General features: G+C 42.3%; 1 protein-coding gene across 1 annotated transcript in view; it reads left to right on the top strand.

Annotated features, from left to right (window-relative positions):
• Taf1 (TATA-box binding protein associated factor 1) overlaps positions 1-22,032 on the top strand; it is a 667,992-nt gene that overhangs the window by 388,411 nt on the left and 257,549 nt on the right. The window contains exons 23-25 of the mRNA XM_080273519.1: positions 3,705-3,874; positions 9,932-10,117; positions 12,274-12,516. Of these exons, the coding sequence (XP_080129645.1) occupies positions 3,705-3,874; positions 9,932-10,117; positions 12,274-12,516 (599 nt within the window). The remainder of the gene's footprint in view (positions 1-3,704; positions 3,875-9,931; positions 10,118-12,273; positions 12,517-22,032) is intronic.

Raw genomic sequence — 22,032 nt, 5'->3', positions numbered from 1 at the left:
TTGTGTGTGTGTGTGTGCCATTGCAAGATCACGTAAGCAGAAAGAAAAAAAAGTTCTGGACTAATGTGGATGCATGCATGGAAGAGTTTGAGAGGAATGAGAGTGTTTTTTACTGGAGATATGAATGGAAAAGTAGGGAATGTAATGGTGGATGGTGTAGTTGGTGAGTGGGGTGTGCCTGCAGAAGTGGATGAGAATGGCAGTGCTCTAATGGACATTTGTACAGGGAAGGGGTTGGTGATAGCCAGTACCCTCTTTAGGCACAAAATGATCCACAGGTATACATAGTGAATGATGAGAAGTGTGGGTGGTGAATTGTATGACCGGAAGGCAATGATTGATCATGTGTGTGTGAATGACAGAATGAAAAGGTATGTAATGGATGCAAGAGCATACAGAGGTTTGGGGAGTGGACTTTCAGACCACTGCTAGGTGGTGGTGAAAGTCAAGGTTCAAATGCAATAGAGAAATAGGAGGAGGGAAGGATGGGAGGAAGTAGTCCATACAGTGAGGGTAGAAAGCTTGCAAAACGATGAAAATGATAACAGAATATAAGAGAGAAGTGGAGGAGTGTTTGAGTTAATATGATTTGGAGCAGATGGGGGAGGTGGACGATGTTTGTAGGATGTTCACAGAAGAAATCTGTGCAGCATGTGAGGTGGTGTTTGGTTGAGAGAAGACGTAAGGGAGTGCAAGGACCAGCATGGTGGAATGAAGAGGTGAGACAAGCAGTTGTGCAAAAGAAGAAAGCATATAGTGAGTGGATGGGAAACAGAGGCATAGAGGAGGTTGAGAGTGGAAGAGAGAGTTTTATGTAGAGTGGAAGAGAGAGGTGAAAAGATTAGTAAGAGAGAGTAAGAGTGGGTGAGGAATTTGGAAGGAATTTGAGCGTAAGGTGGAGCATATGAATGTAAGAAAATGTTCTGGAAGGAGGTAAGGAGAGTTAGTAGGGGAGTGAAAGATAAAAATGGCAGATTGCTGGTGGAGAAGGGAGAAAAAGTGAGCTGATAGAGAGAACTTTTTAAGTAACTGTTAAACATAGGGAATGAAAGTAATGTGAGTATAAGTAGCTGGGAAGTGGCTGAAAGAAAGGGGGAGATGAGAAGGAGGGAAGAGATCAGTAGGATGGAAGTAGTGGAGGCAGTGAAGAAAGTCAAAATGGGGAAAGCCCCAGGATTTGATGGAGTGGATGGTGAAATGCTGAAACGTGAGTGTGGGGGAGGGGGAGTTAGTAGTAGAATGGATATGGAAGATGTTCAGATTGGCCTGGGAAGAAGGTAGAGTCCTGGAGGAATGGAAATCAGGAATAATTTTTCCCCTGTAAAAAAGGAAAAGGGGAAAAAAGTTTGTGGTAATCATAGGGGCATTTGACTCCTTAGTGTAATAGGAAAAGTATATGGTAGGATACTTACTGACCTAGTTAGGGAAATAACAGAGGAATTAGTTGGAGAAGAACAGGGAGGTTTTAGGAAGGAAAGAGGTTTTTCCCCTGTAAAAAGGAAAAAGGGAAAAAAGTTTGTGGTAATCATAGGGGCATTTGACTCCTTAGTGTAATAGGAAAAGTATATGGTAGGATACTTACTGACCTAGTTAGGGAAATAACAGAGGAATTAGTTGGAGAAGAACAGGGAGGTTTTAGGAAGGAAAGAGGTTATGTAGATCAGATATTCATCCTTAGGCCTTTAGTGGAAAAGTTCCTAGAGAAGGGAAAGAAATTGTATGAGTCCTTCATGGATTAGGAGAAAGCATATGGAAGAGTGGATATATAAGGAATGTGGAAAATGTTAACAGTATATGGAGTAAATGGGAAGTTGTTGGATGCCATGAGGAGTATGTGTGAGGGTGCTAAGGCTGCAGTGCATATGGATAGTGAACTGAGTGAATTTTTCTATCTGAATGTTGGATTGAAACAGGGATGTGTCATGTCTCCATGGTTGTTCAGTCTGTATATGGATGGGGATATAAAGGAAGTACAGTACAATGTAGGGCAGTGGATGTTGGAGCGGCCCTATTGAGAGAGGGCAGCGTTTGGAAGCTTCCTGTACATTTGTTTGCAGATGATACAGTATTGTTAGGTGAAGATGAAGGGGGACTGCAAGGCTTTGTGAATGATTTTGGGAGAGTGTGTAAGAAATGGAATCTAAAGGTGATTATCAGGAAGAGTAAAGTTATGGTTTTCGAGAGAAATAAGTCACTGAATGTACAATGAGATCAGATGATGAGGATATAGAAAATGTGAGTGTGTTTAAGTACTCAGGCAGTGTGATGAGTAAGATGGAAGTTTGGAGGATGAAGTGCTTGAAAGGATACATCGAGGAAGAAAGGTTGCTGGTTCTTTGAAAGTAGTGATAAGAAACATGGAAGTGAGCATGGAAGTAAAAAAGTCATTGCATGATAGTACATGTATTGTGATACCAACTCTTAACATATAGAAGAGAAGTTTGGACCTTGCTGAAGGGACACAAGTCAAGAGTGAAAGCAGTGGAAATTAGTTATTTGAGAAGATAATGTGGAGTTACTCGGAGAGAGAAACTGACAAATGAGGAAGTGAGGGAGTGTTGTGGTGTGGATGTGGTTGTGATAGTAAGCATTAGGAGAAATACAGTGAGGTGGTTTGTCCATGTGGAGAGGATGGAGAGCAAGAGACTAATGAGGAGAATGAATGAGTGAGGTGGAGTGGGGAGAGGAAGGGGGAGGCTGAGGATGAGATGGAGGGGTGGAGTGGAGAGGTATATGAGAGAAGGGGGGGATGAGCTGGGGGAAGGACAGTGAAATGGTGGGGGACAGAGCAGCATGGAGGTGATTTGTTTATGGCCACCTCTTATGGGATTGAGGTATCTGGCAATAAATAGATAGAGCAGGTAGAGATTGTCAGGCATGAAAGGACTGAACTTGCTGTGAGTCTTTTGAGTGTGTTTAAGAGTTTTATTATTTGGGAGACATGTTATGTGCTGGAGGTGGGGCTGGAGGTAGCTTTATGGCTAGGGTGAGAAGTGGTTGGAAGAAGTTCAGGGAGCTTTTGCCTCTCGTAACATTGAGAGGACTCTCCCTATGTGCCAAGGGGTCTTTGTATGCAGCATGTGTTAGGTGTGATGCTGTATGGTAGTGAGATCTGAATGGTAGAGGAAGAGGATATTCGCAGTCTCAAACGTACAGAAATGACCATGATTAGGTGGATGTGCAGTGCTTCCCTACTGCAAGGCCTGGGGGTGCTGGGTATGATGGAAGAGTTGAGAGGTAGGATGGGATTGGAGTGTATTAGTGATGTGATGAGGAGAGGTGGATTGAGATGATTTGGGCATGTGGAGAGGATGGGGGATGATAATTGGGTGCAGAAGGTGAGAAATGTTAATATTGGGGGTGGGGTTGCGAGGGGTAGACCGAGAAAGATGTGGGACGAGGTCATTGAGTGTGACCTCAGGGTTAAGGGCCTGAACAGGGAGGCTCCCATAGATCGAGCAGCATGGAGAGCCGCCATTAGGTGACCAAGGCCAATGCATGCAAGCATGTTGGAGCCATCAAAAATGAAATGAAACGAAGCGAAATGATAGTTAAACTGAATATACGCTTCTTTTACTCCTTTGCCCTTTGCGTGATGCAGTGAATTATATTACAGTTTATGTAAGTAACAGATCTGGTTTTGGCCACTTATTTGCTTTTAAATGAGGTGTCAGCCATCAGTGTTAATGCTCTTTACTTTCAAGATGAGACACAGAAGGAGGAAATGAAACGAGAGAGGAGGCGACTACAGGAGCAGCTACGTAGGATCAAGCGTAACCAGGAACGCCAGCAGAAAGGCATTGTCACCCCACCCAAAACTAAAAAACCTAAGCTCAAGCCAGACTTGAAGCTTAAGTGTGGTGCCTGTGGTCAGGTTAGTGCAGTATATTAGCTCACAGTATATATATATAATGGTTGACCACATTCCACAATAATATAAAAAAAAAATGATTAAAAATTATTTGGAAAATGGAGTAACCTTGTAGAATAACTCCATATTTTTTATAATTATCCGTATTGTATGTTTCTGAGCCATTTTTGTATTTTGTGTTCCACCATCTTTTAGGGGTTTTGATGATAATGGTAATAATGAAGTATACTTAGTATTTTAGGTAAGATATATAAAAGAATGGTAGAGAAAGTAGGGAAGACATCAGACTTGGAATTTCTAGTGAGTTATGAACAAGAAACATCAGACTAAGAATGTGTGGGAGTTGTGACCTGAAGACATCTAACTCATAGAGTCTGGTGAGTTATGACTAGAAGACATCAGACTAAGAATGCCTGGTGCATTATGACCAGACGGCATCAGAATCAGAATACCTAGCAAAGTATTAACAGAATGATTTTGCAAGTGGTATTGGGTGTGAATCACATATTTACTCTATAGCAGGTAGCTGAGAAGCCATTTGAAAAGAACAGTAACATACAGTATTTATGGGATAGGGGAAAAAAAAAAAATGACATGGGGTGGCCAGTGCTACCCCACTGGATGCACCACTGATATGGATGGAAAAGTACTGAGCACTGTAGAAAGTTTTGATGATGATAGTGAAGTATGTGTATGAGTAAATGGAAGTTTAGTTGAGTTGCATTGAGACCAAGACACTAGTTGTCCCCATAGCAATTCACTTAATGTGCAGTATATACAGTAGGTGGAGTTAAGGAGGAGGTCAAAACTGGACCTGTAGTAATGTGGGTGAGGCTGGTGTTGAATGTAGAAAGGTGGAGTATTTGTAAGCTGATGTATGCAGAGCATCATGTGATGTTTGCTGACAGTAAACCGGATCTTTGCAATTTGGTTCAAGTGAATGCAGTAGATGTAGAGAGACTGCACTTCACAGTGTGATATGCTGGTGAATGGGAGAGATTTAAATTGTTGGAAATACCTGTAATCAATAAGTGTGGGGAATTTGAAATGGAAAAGAAAAATAAAGGGATAAGGAAGGAAAGTGGCTGGTGTTATGAGGGAATTGATGTGAAGCAGAGGCTTCAGAAGAAATGCAGGACATAATGTGAGTGCTTATACTAGCATATGAGTTTGAGACATGTACAGCTACCACAAATTGACTTAGGACCTCCCCCCCCCAAGGTATTAAGAAATACAGAAATCATAGTATATCATAATGTTTGTTCATGAAATGCCATTCATTAATATGAAATCATGTTTCCCTAGTTTTTCAGGATCAGTTGGATACATTTTGGCATGGAATCACTTAGATCTCTAAAGTAATCCAAGGACATTTCTTTGCACCAAACATTTGTCAGTTCAGTCTTGAGTTTGTCCAGATTGGGTGTCTTCTTCTCTGCCATGATTTTCTTCATCTTTGCCCAGCAGTTTTCTGTTGGATTTTGATACGGACTGTTGCCAGGCCAGTCGAAGACCTCAATCCAATTATCCTGAAACCATTTTGTAACCTTTCCTGACTTGTGACATTGAGGTGGGTTTGTGCATGAGAAAGTCGCAGCCATGAATAGCAAAAAAGTTTAACAAATGATCTTTCAGAACTTGAATGTACCAACCACCATTCATGATCAAATTCTTAGGAAGAAAGTAGAGGCCTCCCCTTCCCATTTCACCTAAGAAACACCCTCATACCATCACTGATTGTTCGTGCTTAACAGTCGGCACCGTGTAAGCAGGGTCATATTGACTACGGGAGGCAGGGCGACGAACCTTGGCAGAATGCACCTGGAACACTTGAAATGTGCTTTGATTGGAAAACATAACTTTTCTCCACTAATCCAATGTCCAGTGTGCATACTTCGTGGCAGACTGAATGCACTGCTTCTTCATGCAGTCAGTGGGAAGCAGTTTCTTGGCTATGGTGTGGCTTGGCAGATCCAGATCCTTCTGCAAGAAGTGTTGGATAGTTCAAATTGAGACATCTTGTAACAGCTGGGGATGCATTCTCTTTAATTCTGCTGCTGTCAGTCGAGGATTCTTGATTACTTCCCTCTTCAGAAGTGTATCTGTACCTCTGGAAGTTGTCCTCTTCTTTCCACTGCCATGCTTGTGCTCTGGTACGACATCAGATGACAGGCCGCGCACTGCAGCAAAAATCTTCATGACGGTCGACTTTGCGCATCTAGTACGTTCACAAATTGTGTTGATAGGGACATTATTCTGCCTCCATGCAATGATACGGACCCTCTCATCCCTTGAGCAGTACTTACCAGGCATGACAACTCGACTCTAGGAAAATAACAGGGCAAACAGAAATGCATAAGAAAAAAGAGGGAGGTGCAAGCTCTGAGCGACGGGAACATATACTCCCACTCTCGCTTCTGGGCGAGCACAGACGTGCTGAGTGTTTCACCACCTCCCGCCAACACCAGAGGAGTTACTTTTACCCCCAAAAATTCACTTGGTAGTAGAGGTGGAAACACAAAGCAAGGACAGACAGCTCTCCCATAGCAATTCTGTGTGTAGGTCCTAAGTCAGATAGAGACTTCACCAGATCCTGTTTCAGAAATCTGCCACTAGGTTTGCTTCCGTCGCCCAGCTGTGATGCGGGGTAGGCATTGAAAAAGTAGCCAGTGCTTAATTTCTTTTTAATTTTGACACAAAGTAAAACACCTCAAAACATATTTTACTCATCAAATTACCCAGGTGGCATGATATGCTACAAAGAAATTACAATATGGGAGCCCTTTGATTATATATAATGTGTTATAAGTGTCATTTTGTAAACTCCGCTTTCGTCAGTTTGCTCATCTCTGTAAGGATAACATAGAGACAAAACCTAGGCAGTTTTACTAGAACCATCCATAAAGCAAGATAACAGTGACTGAAATACAGTATTTGTCATTCGTTAGTATCCACAAAAGAAAATTGATGTGTAGCCGCAGATTTAGCAACACCTTTCGATATGCCTCCCTGCCTGACATATGACTTTTCCTAACAATACGGACCTTTTGGACGTCTTGGTCATCTTAGTAACCAAAGTCTATTACAAATAATTCTTTTAAATGTTTCCCTGGCTCCACTGCACAGTTTAGTAAGTTTAAACTTCAACTCCTCGTACTCTATTATGATTATAGTGTCGTACCGCACTGCCGTTTGTTTGGATTAATATGGCTGACTCACCAACCAAGCAGTCGGTCAGTACATTATTTTAAGTGGAACTGCTTACTACTTTAAAGCATGCTAAAACACATACATCAGAAGTCCTGAAGGTAATCTCCTTTTATTAACTGCACACGATTTATTCAAATATATGTAAATAGATAGCACACTATTTTAGTCCCCAAGCTAAGATTCTCTGAAAGCCTGGTTATTCTTTTTTTACAGATATATATATATATATATATATATATAGTATATATATGCACTTGATTGAATAGGAAAAAATATTCCTATAAATAGCAGTATTATTATAAACTTAGTATTAGGTACAATTTCACAGGTCTTTAAAACCCCACAAAAATATTTAATCGAGGCTGGGCAACGCTAGACTACCTGGTGGCAGACCGCTGAAACAGGTTTGGTGAAGCCTCTAATTTGCAGTGGGTGTATGACATAAGTATGAAAAGTCAGTAGTGAAAACACTGGAAATTAGACTATTAACCCCTACACCGCGGGCTTGTTTACCAATGACTTGCGTGTGCCGCAGGGTTATTTGGGCTCCGACAGACTCTCAAAAAATATTTGCCAAAAATCAGTTATTAGTCCTAGAATAATAAAATTACATATGCTTATGGCACATACCTTCAGCTTTCTCCTGGAATGATTGTTGAGCCTTCGTCGGTTACCGTAGGACTTGTGGAGACCTCTGAAGTAGGGTAACGAAGTCTCCACTTTACACTTCCCGACAACCCGTAATATGATTACCACAGCCAGATACAAACACTATAAACACTATTCTACAATTTTCAAGTAGTTTGGGATCCATACTAAAAAAAAAAAAACACTGTGAAAGCAATGGAAATTACGAGCGCGTCTGATCGTCGCACTGGCACTAGTTCGCTTTTGTTACTCTGTCATTTATTATTCATAAAACCTCTCACACTTTATATTTCTATTACTATATAACACTTATATATATCTACAGTCTTTATCCATAAGTTTCCTTCAGTAGTATTAGTTTATTGTCACTGTAGGGATTCAATTTCTTTCAGTAAAATATGTAGCATTCACTTTCTCGTCCTGTATACTGGCAATGAGAGTGAATGTCACTTTCATCTTCACTCTCATAACTCATAGCATTCAGACATGCTAGAGTGAAACTTTCACTTTCATTACTCCTAGGGTATATACTCGTATTCTTATAATACTACTAATTTACATTTGTATTTACGTTCTCTATTTTATTTACGTTATTTACATTTCTATTTTATTTACACTGTGTTGTGCACTGTCACTTGAAATAACTTATAAAACTATTTTCCATTGTTCACGTATATTTACATTCATTACTTTCACTTGCTGTTTACACATTATTTACACATTATTTACAATTCCACTTGCACTGTTTTACTCAATAGAAAGATCGTAGTCACTCTTTTATCAATTGTCAGCCCTTTACCTCTTTCCAGACGAGGTTTAGTAGGGGGTAAAGGTCACAGAGCCATTTGCATGGGGGTGAAAAAAGGCCTTGAAGTCAGCAAGAAGAAACATACGTCCCCTCACTTCGGAAGATGAGAGTAAACTGATAACGCAGGGCTAGCCTGGAGGCCTGTTTAGGGGTTATTCAGAGTTACCAATATTACTTCTTGAAACAGCTAAGTCTAGCACTGATATGATTGGCAGGAAATCTAGACAATACATTATAAATTTGGTAGTTCCAGGTGAATGTAAATATCACTTAGGCTTCTCCCTTCCCTCCTTACATGTATATTTATTACGAAAATAGATTAGAGGCCTACTTAGGAGATATATAATCAGAGCTACCAATGTTAAATCTTGAAACAGCTTTGTGTAGCACTGATATGATTGGCAGGAAATCTAGACAATACATTATAAATTAGGTAGTTCCAGGTGAATGTAAATATCACTTAGGCTTCTCCCTTCCCTCCTTACATGTATATTTATTACGAAAATAGATTATACGGCTTATTTCAAGGGGAAAAAAACAGCGAAAATTAGCGAACGAGTGCACGTGAGGTGTTGTCAGTTGATAATTAGCCAATTCCAGGTGTATGGCACTCTCACTTACCTTATTTCTTTCTTGTATATATTATTTGGTGTAAGAATACGACATAGGGCTTATTTCAATGGATGAAATCAGTGAAAAATTCCAGGGAAGATTTACTTAGCGTAGCATGGCCGGGCAGGGGAGAGGATAGGGTAATGGAGGGGGGGTAGGGAGGGGAGTCAAGAACGGGGAGAAATGGCTAAATTGTCAACAATGGATGGGAGTACAGATGAGATTAGGAGTGCTGACTAGTGTTGGACATTGGCAGTACTGATAGATTATACAAGCCCCCACTTGGAAGCCCGGGTGAATTCAAAATAACACAGAATCACAAAAGCGACGCCCCACGGTATGATCCCTTGCTCCCAAGTGTCACGAAAGTGACGCCCCGCGGTTAAGGGGTTAAGGAATATGTAAGAAATTCATAGGTTGGATGAAAGCCAAAATTGAAAGCATTGGAAATGAGACCTTCAGGGAATATGTCTGAACTTCATAGCTTGGGTGAAAGCCAAGAGGGCAAGCACTGGAAATGAGAATGTTAAGGGGAAATGAAATTTTATGTGGGTGACTAATGAGTAAATTGTTATTCATTGTTTACTGTGTTGAAAGATTTACATTTCTTGCTTTCCTTTTATCTCTCTGTTTATTTATCTATCTATCCATCTCCCCACACACACACACACACACACACACACACACACACACACACACACACACACACACACACACACACCATTGTCGAGGGTCGGAAATGTGGCTTGTTTGATAGTGATGATGATAATATTTGCTTTCAGGTGGGCCATATGCGAACTAATAAAGCCTGTCCCATGTATGCGGGCAACACCACTGCTACACAACCTATCAATGTGGCACTGACAGAAGAACAAGAAGAAGAAATGGAAAAGGGTGGTCTTGAGGAGTCCGAGGAGCTTATAAATGTAGATGGCACAAAGATCAAGCTTTCATCCAAGGTTATCAAGGTGAGATACAACATTGTTGATAATAGACCAACATTTATGTAGCAGCAGAAGTTGCTTTTTGTGTTTTAATTTCTTGTTTATTAAAACTATCAGTATGACCCAGACGTAGTTTAGTTAACCCCTAAAGACCACATTTTTCTGTGGTCAGTTTTTCATCATTTACCAATATAAAATTTTTCTTACAGATTTGAACAGCATGAATTTATACACGTGAAAATGCCAGTCTTAGTTCCATAGGTCTAATGGTTACTGCAAAACCATCCATCAAAGATTATTGAAGTCCCCCCTGGTAATAAGAGAGAAAACAAAAAAATTGGCAGAAACCAAATTTTTCCCAGAGAACCTTACCATAATGAATGAAATCATTGTAAAATTAGTTTCTCTTGATGAAACTAGGTGTATGGGTCAGTATGACAGTAAAAAAATAAGCAAATAAGTTTTTTTCCCAACTTGGAAAATTCGGCAAAAACCTAATTTTCGCTACAGAACCATACCAGTATCAATGAAATCAATGTAAAATATGTTTCTGTTGATGAAACTAGGTGCAGGAGTCAGCTTGAGAGTTAAAAAAATAAAAAAAGCAAAAAAAAAAATGGTGAGATTATACAGACACAGGCTGATCATGGCAGGAAAATTCCCACGTATTTGGGACAAAGGATAGAGAGGGAGGGAAGTGGAGGTGGGGTGAGGGGTCTCTGGTGGGGGTGAGGGGGAATGAGACACACCCCCAGTGCAAGGAAGGTGGTGTGGGGGTATTATGGCTGGAAGAAACACACACGCACAGAATGGTCGTAGCAAGGAAATTGCCGTGTCATTTGATATAAAAGGGGAGGGGGTGGAGGGAAGTGGAGGAGGTTGGGCTTGATGGGGGAGGGTGAGTAGGCACAAGACATCACCCACGGTGTAGATGTTGGAGGTGAGTAGTTTGGGTGGGAGGGGACAGAGTAGGCTGTATCCAGTCAGCCAGAGGGAGGTGGAGAAGTGGCCGGGAGGGTTCCCCCCACAGACCTGGTGAGGGAATGAGATTTTCCTTCCCACCACCTCATCCCTTAGTTCTGATTGGGTAGGAACCATTTACATCATAAAAGGGGCTGGCTTAGTGCTCAGCAGTATTTGACAGACCTTCTATGATTGTTAGTCATAGGACTCTATGTGGCAAACTTGCAGACTGATGATTGTCAGTAAGTGCAAGTAAATAGTATTACCATTTTTGCAGTGTGATATAGGTAAGATATTGAGAGTAGATCTCTGATTGTCCTGGTATAAAACTGATTAGATTCTGCTTAACTGGAAGGTTCGTCATCCTTTCACTGAAAGAAGTTTCCTTACCTGAGTAAAACTGTGTAGTAGTAGCCAGAAGAGTGTCCAGTTGTAAGTCAGCTAGTTAGTGGATTAAACTGAATTTTTTTGTATACGTGTCTATATTGTTAAGATTTTTTCTTCATTTGTATGTAATTTAATGGACAGTTTAATTGTTACCAATTTAAAGAGCATAAATTAAAGTAGGACAAGGAAAAAGAAAACAATATCAGAGATGATTGGCTACTGTCAACCCTGGGAGGTACTACCTTGAGAGTGAAATGTGGCCACAAGCTTGGTAACTTAGCCAGACCATAGTCACTCGTAGGCAGGAAACAGCCACAAGTAAACAAAGGCCAAATTGAGAGTCTGACTTTGTTACAATTCTTGTTACACAATTAAGATTATTTTTTTCCAACAGTTTCCAGCAACTCTTGGGGAGTAATTAGCTGGCTTTAGCACTTGGTTTAGCTCCCAGTCCATAGAAAACATCAGCTGTATCATGACCAACTCCAGTATGGGAATTTCATAAGAGGAAGAATGGCATTATTGGAAGTGATTGATAATTGAACTGAAATTGACAACATCTGATCATTACATGTTAATTTTGTTCTCCCATTTTGTGTTGTGTGTCTCCCTTAGTGGAATGATATACAGTAGGTTGTCCCAGACTCTAATAATGTCAGTTTGTGAGGAAATAGCACTTAAAAAGGTAAAATATCTCTTTATCATTTTTGTACAGAAATGGTATTGTGCTGTAAATTGCTGTAGTAAAAGTTTGGTTACTTCATCAATGTAATATCCAGCTGTTGTGTAATGCAAGATTTCCTGTTTCTAAAATGGGTTGGCCATTGAAGCATGCAGAGGAGCTGAAACGTCGTTCTCTGGTTCTGAAAGTACCAAAGGACCAGGTAAAGAACACCAAGCGACGTCGTGCAGGAACAGTGGTACATTGTGACTACCTCAAGCGGAAAGAGCGCTCAGTCAATAGGCGTAGGATCGATCCTGTCATTACCCTCTCGACCATATTTGAGGAGATGCTGAATGAGATGCGGGAGATGTCAGATGCTCAGCCCTTCTTGTTCCCTGTAAATGTTAAGGTGAGGTTTTCCTGGAATTATGCTTGCTTATTGTATTCTAAGTACATGGAACATTAATTACTAGACACAGCAACAATTACTATTCTGATGTGAGTTCAGTAGAGGCTTCAGTACTGACATCACGTATTTTATATAGTGGCAACAGTAACAGCCAGTCCTTAATTTACCCAGTTAAGGACATAGGAGCCTAGGGTTAGGATGCTGTTGTTCAAAACATTTTACTCATCTGACTTGCATCATTGTTTCCCACAGTGTGTTTCCTTAGTGCATAGTAATATGGGTGGCAAGAACCACTATGTACTACAGATTCATATAGCCTGCTATGATAATAGTGTTTGCAGGGGCAATGCCTCTTCTGAGAAACTTCTGAGAACATTCTCTCTCTCTCTCTCTCTCTCTCTCTCACACACACACACACACACACACACACACACACACACACACACACACACACACACACACACACACACACACACACACACACACACACACACACACACACACACACACACACACACACACACACACACACACACACACACACACACACACACACACACACACACACACACACACACACACACACACACACACACACACACACACACACACGACAGAGGCAAGAGAGAGAGGGGGCATGCATCGGGTCGCTCAGATAATACTGGCCACACCTAATATTATCTTTATATGAGTCAGACTCTGTACTAGGCTAAATGAAGTGATGTTCTAATATAATAGAGACAGTATAAGCAAAAAAAAAAGTGTTGTCCAAATAACAGAATACATCCAAGTCAATGCATTCAGAGGAAACCGTTGATGCAACATAAACATCAGCTGGGTCCCATCATTATCACCAGGCAGGTAGCGGGGAGATGCAGATTTGTAAGTAAGAGTTATCTTTCCAAGTAAGAATTATCTTTCAGCAAGATGAGTACTATCTTTAGTAAGGTGAATGTGGAAGGAGTTAAGGGAAGGGATAAAGGTAGAAAACAGGATGATGATTTCTACCCAGAACTGGTTGAAATGGAAACATAAATTAGTAGAGAAAGTGAATAAACTGGAGAAAACTTTTCATATGGAAGTAGATGGAATTAAGAAAGAACTACACATGCAGCATTAAGAAAATGGAAAATTAGTGAAGGAATTAAATACAATACACAACAACAGATGAGCTGTCATTTGAGATAGTTTCACTTAGAAAGAAGACTAGTGAAATGGCAAGTACAGTTGTCAGCCATGAGAGTATTATGGAGGAGTTCAGAAATGATACAGAGACAAGTAAGCAAGGAAGCAGTCTGATAGACCAAAGCAGTCATATTGAAGAGAAGATAACCCAGGTGAACGAGATGATGAGAAATTGCAAAGATGAGGTACGAACTACGTATGCTGAAATTGTGAAAGTAAGGAAAGACTTAGAAACAAAAGTCAAAGAAAAAGACATTAGAAAGGAAGTGAAAGAAATCATAAAAAACAACTCAAGACTGGTCATGGAATCAGTAGATATCAACAAATCTTTAGTAATCACTAGTATATATGAAGAAATAAGAAACAGAATCTCAGGAGACAAAAAGGAGATGGTAAATATAATGAGAATATTGAAGGAAGTATCAGAGGATATCTGTGATAAAGATATAGAAGAACACAAAAGGCTAGGGAAATATGAGAGAAATAAGTCGAGGCCTATACAAATACAGTAACCTACCAAAGTGTTAACAGTGTAGAGGAATTATTAAAAAATGTTAACAGACTCATGGAAAAAGAGAAATTTAAAAAAGTGTGGTTAAAAAGATGCCAAACTCAGGAGGAATGGGAATTACTAAAGGAAAAGATGGAAGAAGCAAAAACAAAAAATGAAGAAAGATCGGACATACCAACACCTCACATACCACAGGTATACATAGCTTCCTCTGTAGATGATATAACACTTACATGTACACATCAAAACGCAAACACAGCTGCACACATCCTCCAACCTTACCTCAACAAACTACACGAATGGTTCATCACAAACAGGCTCAAAATAGCCCCAGCCAAATCTACAGTGACCCTTCTCACAAACTTGACAGCAGAACACAGTCACATCCCACACCTTACCATAAACAACACTCCCCTACCACACACACACACACACACACACACACACACACACACACACACACAATCCTTGGTGTAAGATACAGTACATGAATGTCATTTGAACAACACATCACAAACATTAAAAATAAAATAACACCAAGACTCAATGCCTTGAGGTCACTTGCCCATACAACATTTGAACACAACAAAGAAACCACCATCACAGTATACAAACAATACGTACGTTCAGTGATGAATTATGCAAGCCTTGCCTGGGCTCCTAACTTCACCAAAACACACTGCAACACTCTACAGACCATACATAACAAGGCCCTAAAAATAATCACATGCTGCACAGCTACAACACCTACAGACCACCTACATCAAGAAACCAAATTCCTCAAAGTCAAGGATCACCTAGATATGAGAGGCACCCAGATTCTTGCTGCAGCCTCCACAAACCCACAACATCCACTACATTACATGGCAGCACATCCACCCACACCAAGGAACATCAAAACAACACACAGTATCATACACAAATACTGTAATCTCTTCCCCCTCACCCACCTCAGGTCAGCTTCCAGAAACATATCCATGCTCAGATCACTCGCCGCTCCATTCAGTCACTTGAAGACAACACACAGCTGCATGCATGGCCTCCTGACATCCACCCTTCTGAATCCTATCTCCCTTGTGAGGACATGGTCCACCTGGCCAGGCTGAGATGTGGGCACCATCCTCTTAAGCTACCAGAAGAGGCTGGATGACTCCGTTGCTGATGCCTGTCCAAGATGTAACACAGCACCTAATACTATTAAGCACATTATGGAAAACTGCATTGCACACAATCACCTACGCCAACAACACAACATACACTCTTTGAGAGCTCTGTGGGAAAGCCTGGTCTCAGCCATGGCCTTCCTAAGGGACTCGGGGCTGTTCGGCCAGACTGCCTAGGGAAAAACTACTACTACCACTACTACAGATATCTGTTGCTTGGAGAGCTTGCGTCCAGGTACACGCTTCTCCGTCTCCTCTGCTAGGGTGTTCATGGGCAGCTAGTGATAGAAGTGTCCATTTTTTTCAGCGTTGTATACTTGACCGAGAGTGAGGCCCTCCTTGTCGATCAAGCCCTTCACCTTCTGCCAAAACTCTTCTTCATCCTCTTTGGCGTCCAAAGCTTCGCCATGGGCCTTACGGTTGGTAAGTCCGTGTCATATCTTGAAAGCGAAGAGCCACCCTTCTGATGCCTTGAAGTCTATGGTATCGTGTAACCTTGTGAACTTCTCGGCAGCAGCCTTCAGCTCTGTACCACGCACCAGCACACCAACAGCACGTTGTTGACAATACCAAATCAGCGTGGAGCAGTCGACTTCTGGAAACCTGGGAAGGTACATAATCTTTCTCTGCACGTTGTGTTTGGTCTTCGTTGCAAAGTGTGCCATGTTCTGGGTGAGTTTGTCCCGGGATTTCTTGATATCGAACAAGGTAGAGTGGGCCAGGTTGAATTCACGGAGGATGTGGGAAGTCGACCATCCCGCGTCCACCTTGTCCAATAACTCTCTCTTCTTCTCTGGAGTCAGAACCACTTGTTTCCTCTTCTCAGGCGGCGGGGCCATCGTCACACACACGAGTAAGAGACATCAGAGGAACAGCAGGGTCTGCAGTGAGTAGGGCACCACCACAAAAGTGAGCATGTAGGCAGCCATAGTGACGAGCATACAGTCACAGTGGTAGGTAAGCGGGAAATGGAGCGGATGCTGGGGTGCTCTAGTGGACGTCGGAGGAAGTACGCACCATAACACAGCTGTTCGTCACCTTGATACAGTTTCAAAGTTAGGATGAAAACATGTCATTTTTATTTTTTATTTTTTATTTTTTCAGGTTTATGTTTTTTGACCATTTTTGGTGTCTGAGGACCCAAGCCCAAAATGTCCGGGACTTGGGGTGTCTGGGACTTGGACGTATGGGTCTTACAGGGATTACTGTAATTATAGAGAGCTTGAAGAAGATCTTTATGATCCTACAGATGAAGCCAGTTATGGATTATTTAATTTAGTGCTAGTAAGTGTCATGTGATGGAGGTGAGTGTAAACAGTAGTCCTAAATGGGATGATAAAATTGGGATGGAAGACAATACCAGCACAACACAGGAGAAGGATTTGCATGTAATAATACAGTACAACAAGAATTATCACCAGAGAAGCATATAAATGTGTTAACTAATAATTCATATAATCTATTTATGAACATGAGGCAATTGAAAATGGTAACGGTAAAACAGATTAGAATGTACTGGTCTCCCAAAGAAACATACCAAGAAATTGAAGAAGGTGTAAAGAGTGGCTCATAAGATTATATTAAATATGAGGAGCATACACTGTGAGTATGAGGAGAGGTTACAAAAACTAAAACTATCTACATCGCAAGAGCAAGAAGAGAAAGGTATGTGATAAAGTAAGTGTACACGTGGTACCAAAAAGATTGATGGAGATGATTATACTGTATCGTAGAGAGGAAAACAGTTATCAACTCAAGGGTGCTAGAGTATTTGAGTGATAGTAGAAAATATAGTTTTCCAATTAGAATTTTTAATTCAGTTGGATGAATGTGTGGTAACTGCTAAGAATACCCATGCTAAATAAAAAAGTAATCTTCTATAATTATAATGCTGGTGGCAAGGCAGTATGAGTATAGTTCAAATTCCGTATAGTACAAGTAGACGAATATGCGCTTCACCCTTTACACTGAGCATTAAGTATCACCACTTTTCTGTCCATATCTCTGGTGCCCAGTATTCTCAGTCCTTCTTGTATACAATTTCCAGCTGATCACCAGCTAGTTCAGTATGGAAGTCGGGCTACCCTTGTGGAGACCAGAAGTTGCATCGTTTCGTTTTTAAAGGCTCCAACATGCTTGCATGTGTCGGCCTTGGTCACCTAATGGCGGCTCTCCACGCTGCACGATCCATTGCAGCCTCCCTGTTCAGTCCCTTAACCCTGAGGTCACACTTAATGACCTCGTCCCATGTCTCTCGGTCTACCCCTCATAACCCCACCCCCAGTATTAACACTTCTCACCTTTCTCAGCCAATTATCATCCCTCATCCTCTCCACATGTCCAAACCATCTCAATCTACCCCTTTTCATCACAGCACCAATACACTCCAGTCCCATCCTACCTCTCAACTCTTCCATCATAAACCTAGCCCCTCCAGGCCTTGGACGCAGGGACGCATTGCACATCCACCTAATCATTGTCATTTCTGTACGTCTGAGCCGGCGAATATCTTCCTCCTTCACTGCCCAGGTCTCACTACCATACAGCATTACACTCCTAACACATGCTGCATACAAAGACCCCTTAGCACGTAGGGAGAGTCCTCTCAATGTCAGGAGAGGCAAGAGCTCCCTGAACTTCTTCCAACCACTTCTCTCCCTAGCCACAGAGCTAGCTCCAGCCCCACCTCCAGCACACAACATGTCTCCCAAATAACAAAACTCTTCCACACACTCAAGAGATTCACCAGCAAGTTCAATCCTTTCACGTCTGACAATCTCCACCTGCTCGCCCCGACACACCGTACACATAAAATCAGCATTATCTCATAGTCTACCTCTGATACCACTACATCTCTTATGCACCCATTTATCACACACACCGCACAAGATGGAATTACTTCCCACGCCCTTGTGGCAAACTGCAAATGGCCACTCTCCCTCGTCTTTGACAGTACCGCCACCAACCCTAGATATCATCACTTTTGTTTTATCTGCATTTACCCTTAAACCCTTGTGCCCCATACCATCTCTCCACTTCCTAAACCTTTCCTCCGCCTCCCTTTCATTCTCTGCAAGCAACACCAAATCGTCAGCATACAACAACTCCCACGGGAGTCCGTTTCTAAAGTCACGTGAAAGGGCTTCAAGTACCATGATAAACAACATGGGACTCAAGACTGACCCCTGATGCACACCAACATTCACGGGAAACTCATCACTCAAATCTCCATTCACTCTTACCAGGGTGTGAGCACCCACATACATAGCCATAACCACCCTAACCAGCCACTCCTCCAAGCCAAGCTTTCTCATTGCCCACTTCACCACCTCTCTAGGGACTCTGTCAAAGGCCTTTTCCAAATCAACAAAAACAAAATAAACATCCCTTCTCCTACCAATATATTTTTCCTGAAGCTGTCGAACAATGAATATGGCATCAGTGGTCCCCCTACCTGGCATAAACCCAAACTGCATCTCATTAGTATTCACTCTTTCTCTAATCATACCTTCTAAAACTCTCTCCATTACCTTCCTTATCTGATCTAAAAGCTTTATACCTCTATAATTTCCTCATTCCAGGGCATCACCCTTCCCTTTATACACATTTACAATTACACTCTTCAACCAGTCATCTGGGACAACACACTCATAAATAATCCTATTTATCAGGTCAGTGACTAACCTCACCCCTATATCACCTGAGGCCTTCAACATTTCGGCAGTCAACCCAGACACACCTGCTGCCTTCCCCACCTTCATCCTGCCTATTGCCTCACTCACAGTAGCAGCATCAGTCAAAGGCCAAGGGCCAGACACTGGATCTGCTGGCTCCAAACCTTCTCTGTCCCAGTCAAACTCCTCATTCAACAACCGGCTATAATGCTCTCTCCATGCATCTTTAATATCCTTACTGTTCACCACTACCCTTCCTTCATCATTCTTCACACACTGCTCACCTATAATATCCCAATTATCCCTCTTCACTTGACCTGCTACCCTAAATATCATATTTTTCCTTTCCCCATGATTTAGGTTATCAAGTGATAGTCTCTGTGACTGAGACTTTGCCCTGTATACCTCTCTTCTAGCCCTACGCTTGGCAGCCAAATATTCCTCTTTGCTACCACCCTTCTTCCATTCCCGGAAAAGCCTTCTTTTTTCCTTAACTGCAGCTTCTACACCCTCATCCCACCACCAAGTTACTTTATGTCTTGGTGGTCCTCTTGTCCAACTGCATGTTACATCAGTGACTCTCAAGAAATTGTTCTTGAGGGCTCTGTACTGTTCATTAACGCCTCTGTCTACAGCTCCCTATTCAGCCACTACTCTCCTCAACTCTCTAAAAAGGCATCCTTTACTACTTGGTTTTTCAGCTTCCATATTTTCCTCCTAGGTACATAAGTCCTCTTTTTCATCACTTGTTCTTTAAGCACCATATCACAAATCAATAGTTTGTGCTGCTGCACACACTCCTCACTTCCTATAAATTTAACATCCCCTCACTAACCTCCTATCGGCCCTCCTAACCAGAAAATAATCTATCTGACTGCTATTTCCCCCAGACTCATACGTAATTAACCTACTGTCTCTTTTCCTAAAATATGTGTTACACACAATCATGTCCATTGCCTCCCCAAACTCAAGTATCCTTTCCCCTTCTGCATTCCTTAGACCAGACGCACATCCCCCATGCACTCCTTTATAACCTTGTGCTGCTTCACCTACATGACCATTTAAGTCCCCTCCCAAAATCACTATCTCATCATCCCACATACCACCCACTACACATATTAAATCATCCCAAAATCTATCGTTCTCTGATTCATCCAATCCTGCCTGTGGAGCATATGCTGATATAATCGCAGCTATCTTTCTACCCAGCAGAATATTCACTACCAATATCCTATCGCATACTCTCAAAACATTCGTAACATATTCCACCCATTTCTCCGCAACCGTCACACCAACACCTCCATATCCGTCTGTTCCCCCCTGCCAAAACAACTTATAGCAACAGTCTTTCCCAACAATCTTTCTGGCTGATCCACCCCTGTACCGGACTTCCAGCAAACACGCCACATCCACCCACCTCCTACTGAATGCCTGAACGACTTCCCCCGCTCTTCCCCTCAAACTTCCCACATTCCATGAACCCACCCTCATCCCCATGGGTGATTTACTGTCCTCAGGCTTGCTTTGAAACTTGTTTTGTTTGGTCATCTTCAGTATTAATAATGGGGGACAGACATAGCACAGGTCCCACTCACTGCACAGTCCCAGTTCCAGGCAGTGGATCTGGGACCCCTAACCCACCAGCTTACCAGTGGCTGTGGTAGTGGCCTCGGGGCACCCTGCCAGGACAGCTGCAGGGACACCCTCCAAGCGCACCTTGGCACTGCAACTATCCCGCCATTATACACCCACTGATAGGGCAGCCTCCTGGGGCGCTACTCCCAGGTTCGGTCCCCTGTCTATTGGGCGAAAGCGGCAGCCTGGGAACCGCAATGCCCTGTACCCTCTAGCACAGGCCCGAGCCCCATCTCGCCCTGGACCCACGATCTATGCTGGCGGAACCCCCGCCACACCTCCCCCTAGAAGTCCGCCACTAGGTAGCGGGGACAAAGTTTTCTGGCCGCATGCCCTTGCTGGCACCAACCCCAGTAACGTAGTGGGATACATTGTGTGAAATGTAGAGTGCATGTGGTGTAGTGCATAGATAGTTAGAGGAAATGTTTGGGAGAGTATGCTGGTCTACTCTCCATGTTACTGTCACACTGAAAAGGTCAGCAAAGGGGGATGGTTAGATAGCTAGTGAAACAGGATCTCCAGCTCTCCCTATCACCAGCATTCCCATTCCCCTAAATTTTCTAAAATTTCTCCCGTAATAGTTATTGGCGCACCGTATATAAGCTTTTCATGATATTATTCTTCAGTAGTTATACTGATTTACTAGGTATTCATTAGTGTGATAAAATGCAGTAAAACAGTTACTAGAAGCCATAAAAGCACACTGGGTATGACAATGTTTGTCACATATACACAAGTCTGTAGCCGCACTTTTGGTCTGAGACCCATATGATTTTGTTTTCTAAATGAACAATGCTTCATCTGAAAAATGCTGAAGAAAATGTGCAGAGTTTTTTGTATGAAAATTGTACGTTGTTTAACCCCTAAATACCGAAGCACGTCATTGTATGTGTTGACCACTTTAGCCCTCTCAGCCGAATCACATCCATATAGCGCACCTTGTTATAAACTGCCTGTACATTGCTCTGCCCCGATTGTGACGTATATCCCTTCAAGCCAATGAGAACTAACCCCTCTGGCCTCGGGTTGGGTGATTCGGCCACTCTGGGGGCAGGGGGGATCACCCCCCCCTCTCGGCCCTCCCATTGCCTGAATATTTCACCATCTGCCACGTAATAACCCTCTCTGAAGACCCTCCCACACCTCTGTATGTCCCAATAGAACGTTGCTAGTCTAAGTTTACCCCTCCCCCAACCACGAGGCCTATTCCAGCCCCCCCCACCTTCCCCCCCTACCTTGTATACCCTTACCTACCCTACCCCCTCCCTCCCTTTCGGCCCCATACTACCCTCCTACCCCCAATAAACCATCGTGTGATAGTGAGCATGCAGCTTGGCTTGCTCTCCCC

The sequence above is a fragment of the Coenobita brevimanus genome, chromosome 55, assembly GCF_032717465.1.
Source record: "Coenobita brevimanus isolate Jiangsu-jjx chromosome 55, ASM3271746v2, whole genome shotgun sequence".
Taxonomy (NCBI): Eukaryota; Metazoa; Arthropoda; class Malacostraca; order Decapoda; family Coenobitidae; genus Coenobita; species Coenobita brevimanus.
Note: the sequence above shows the minus strand (reverse complement) of the source record. Positions and strands in the feature narration are given on the sequence as shown.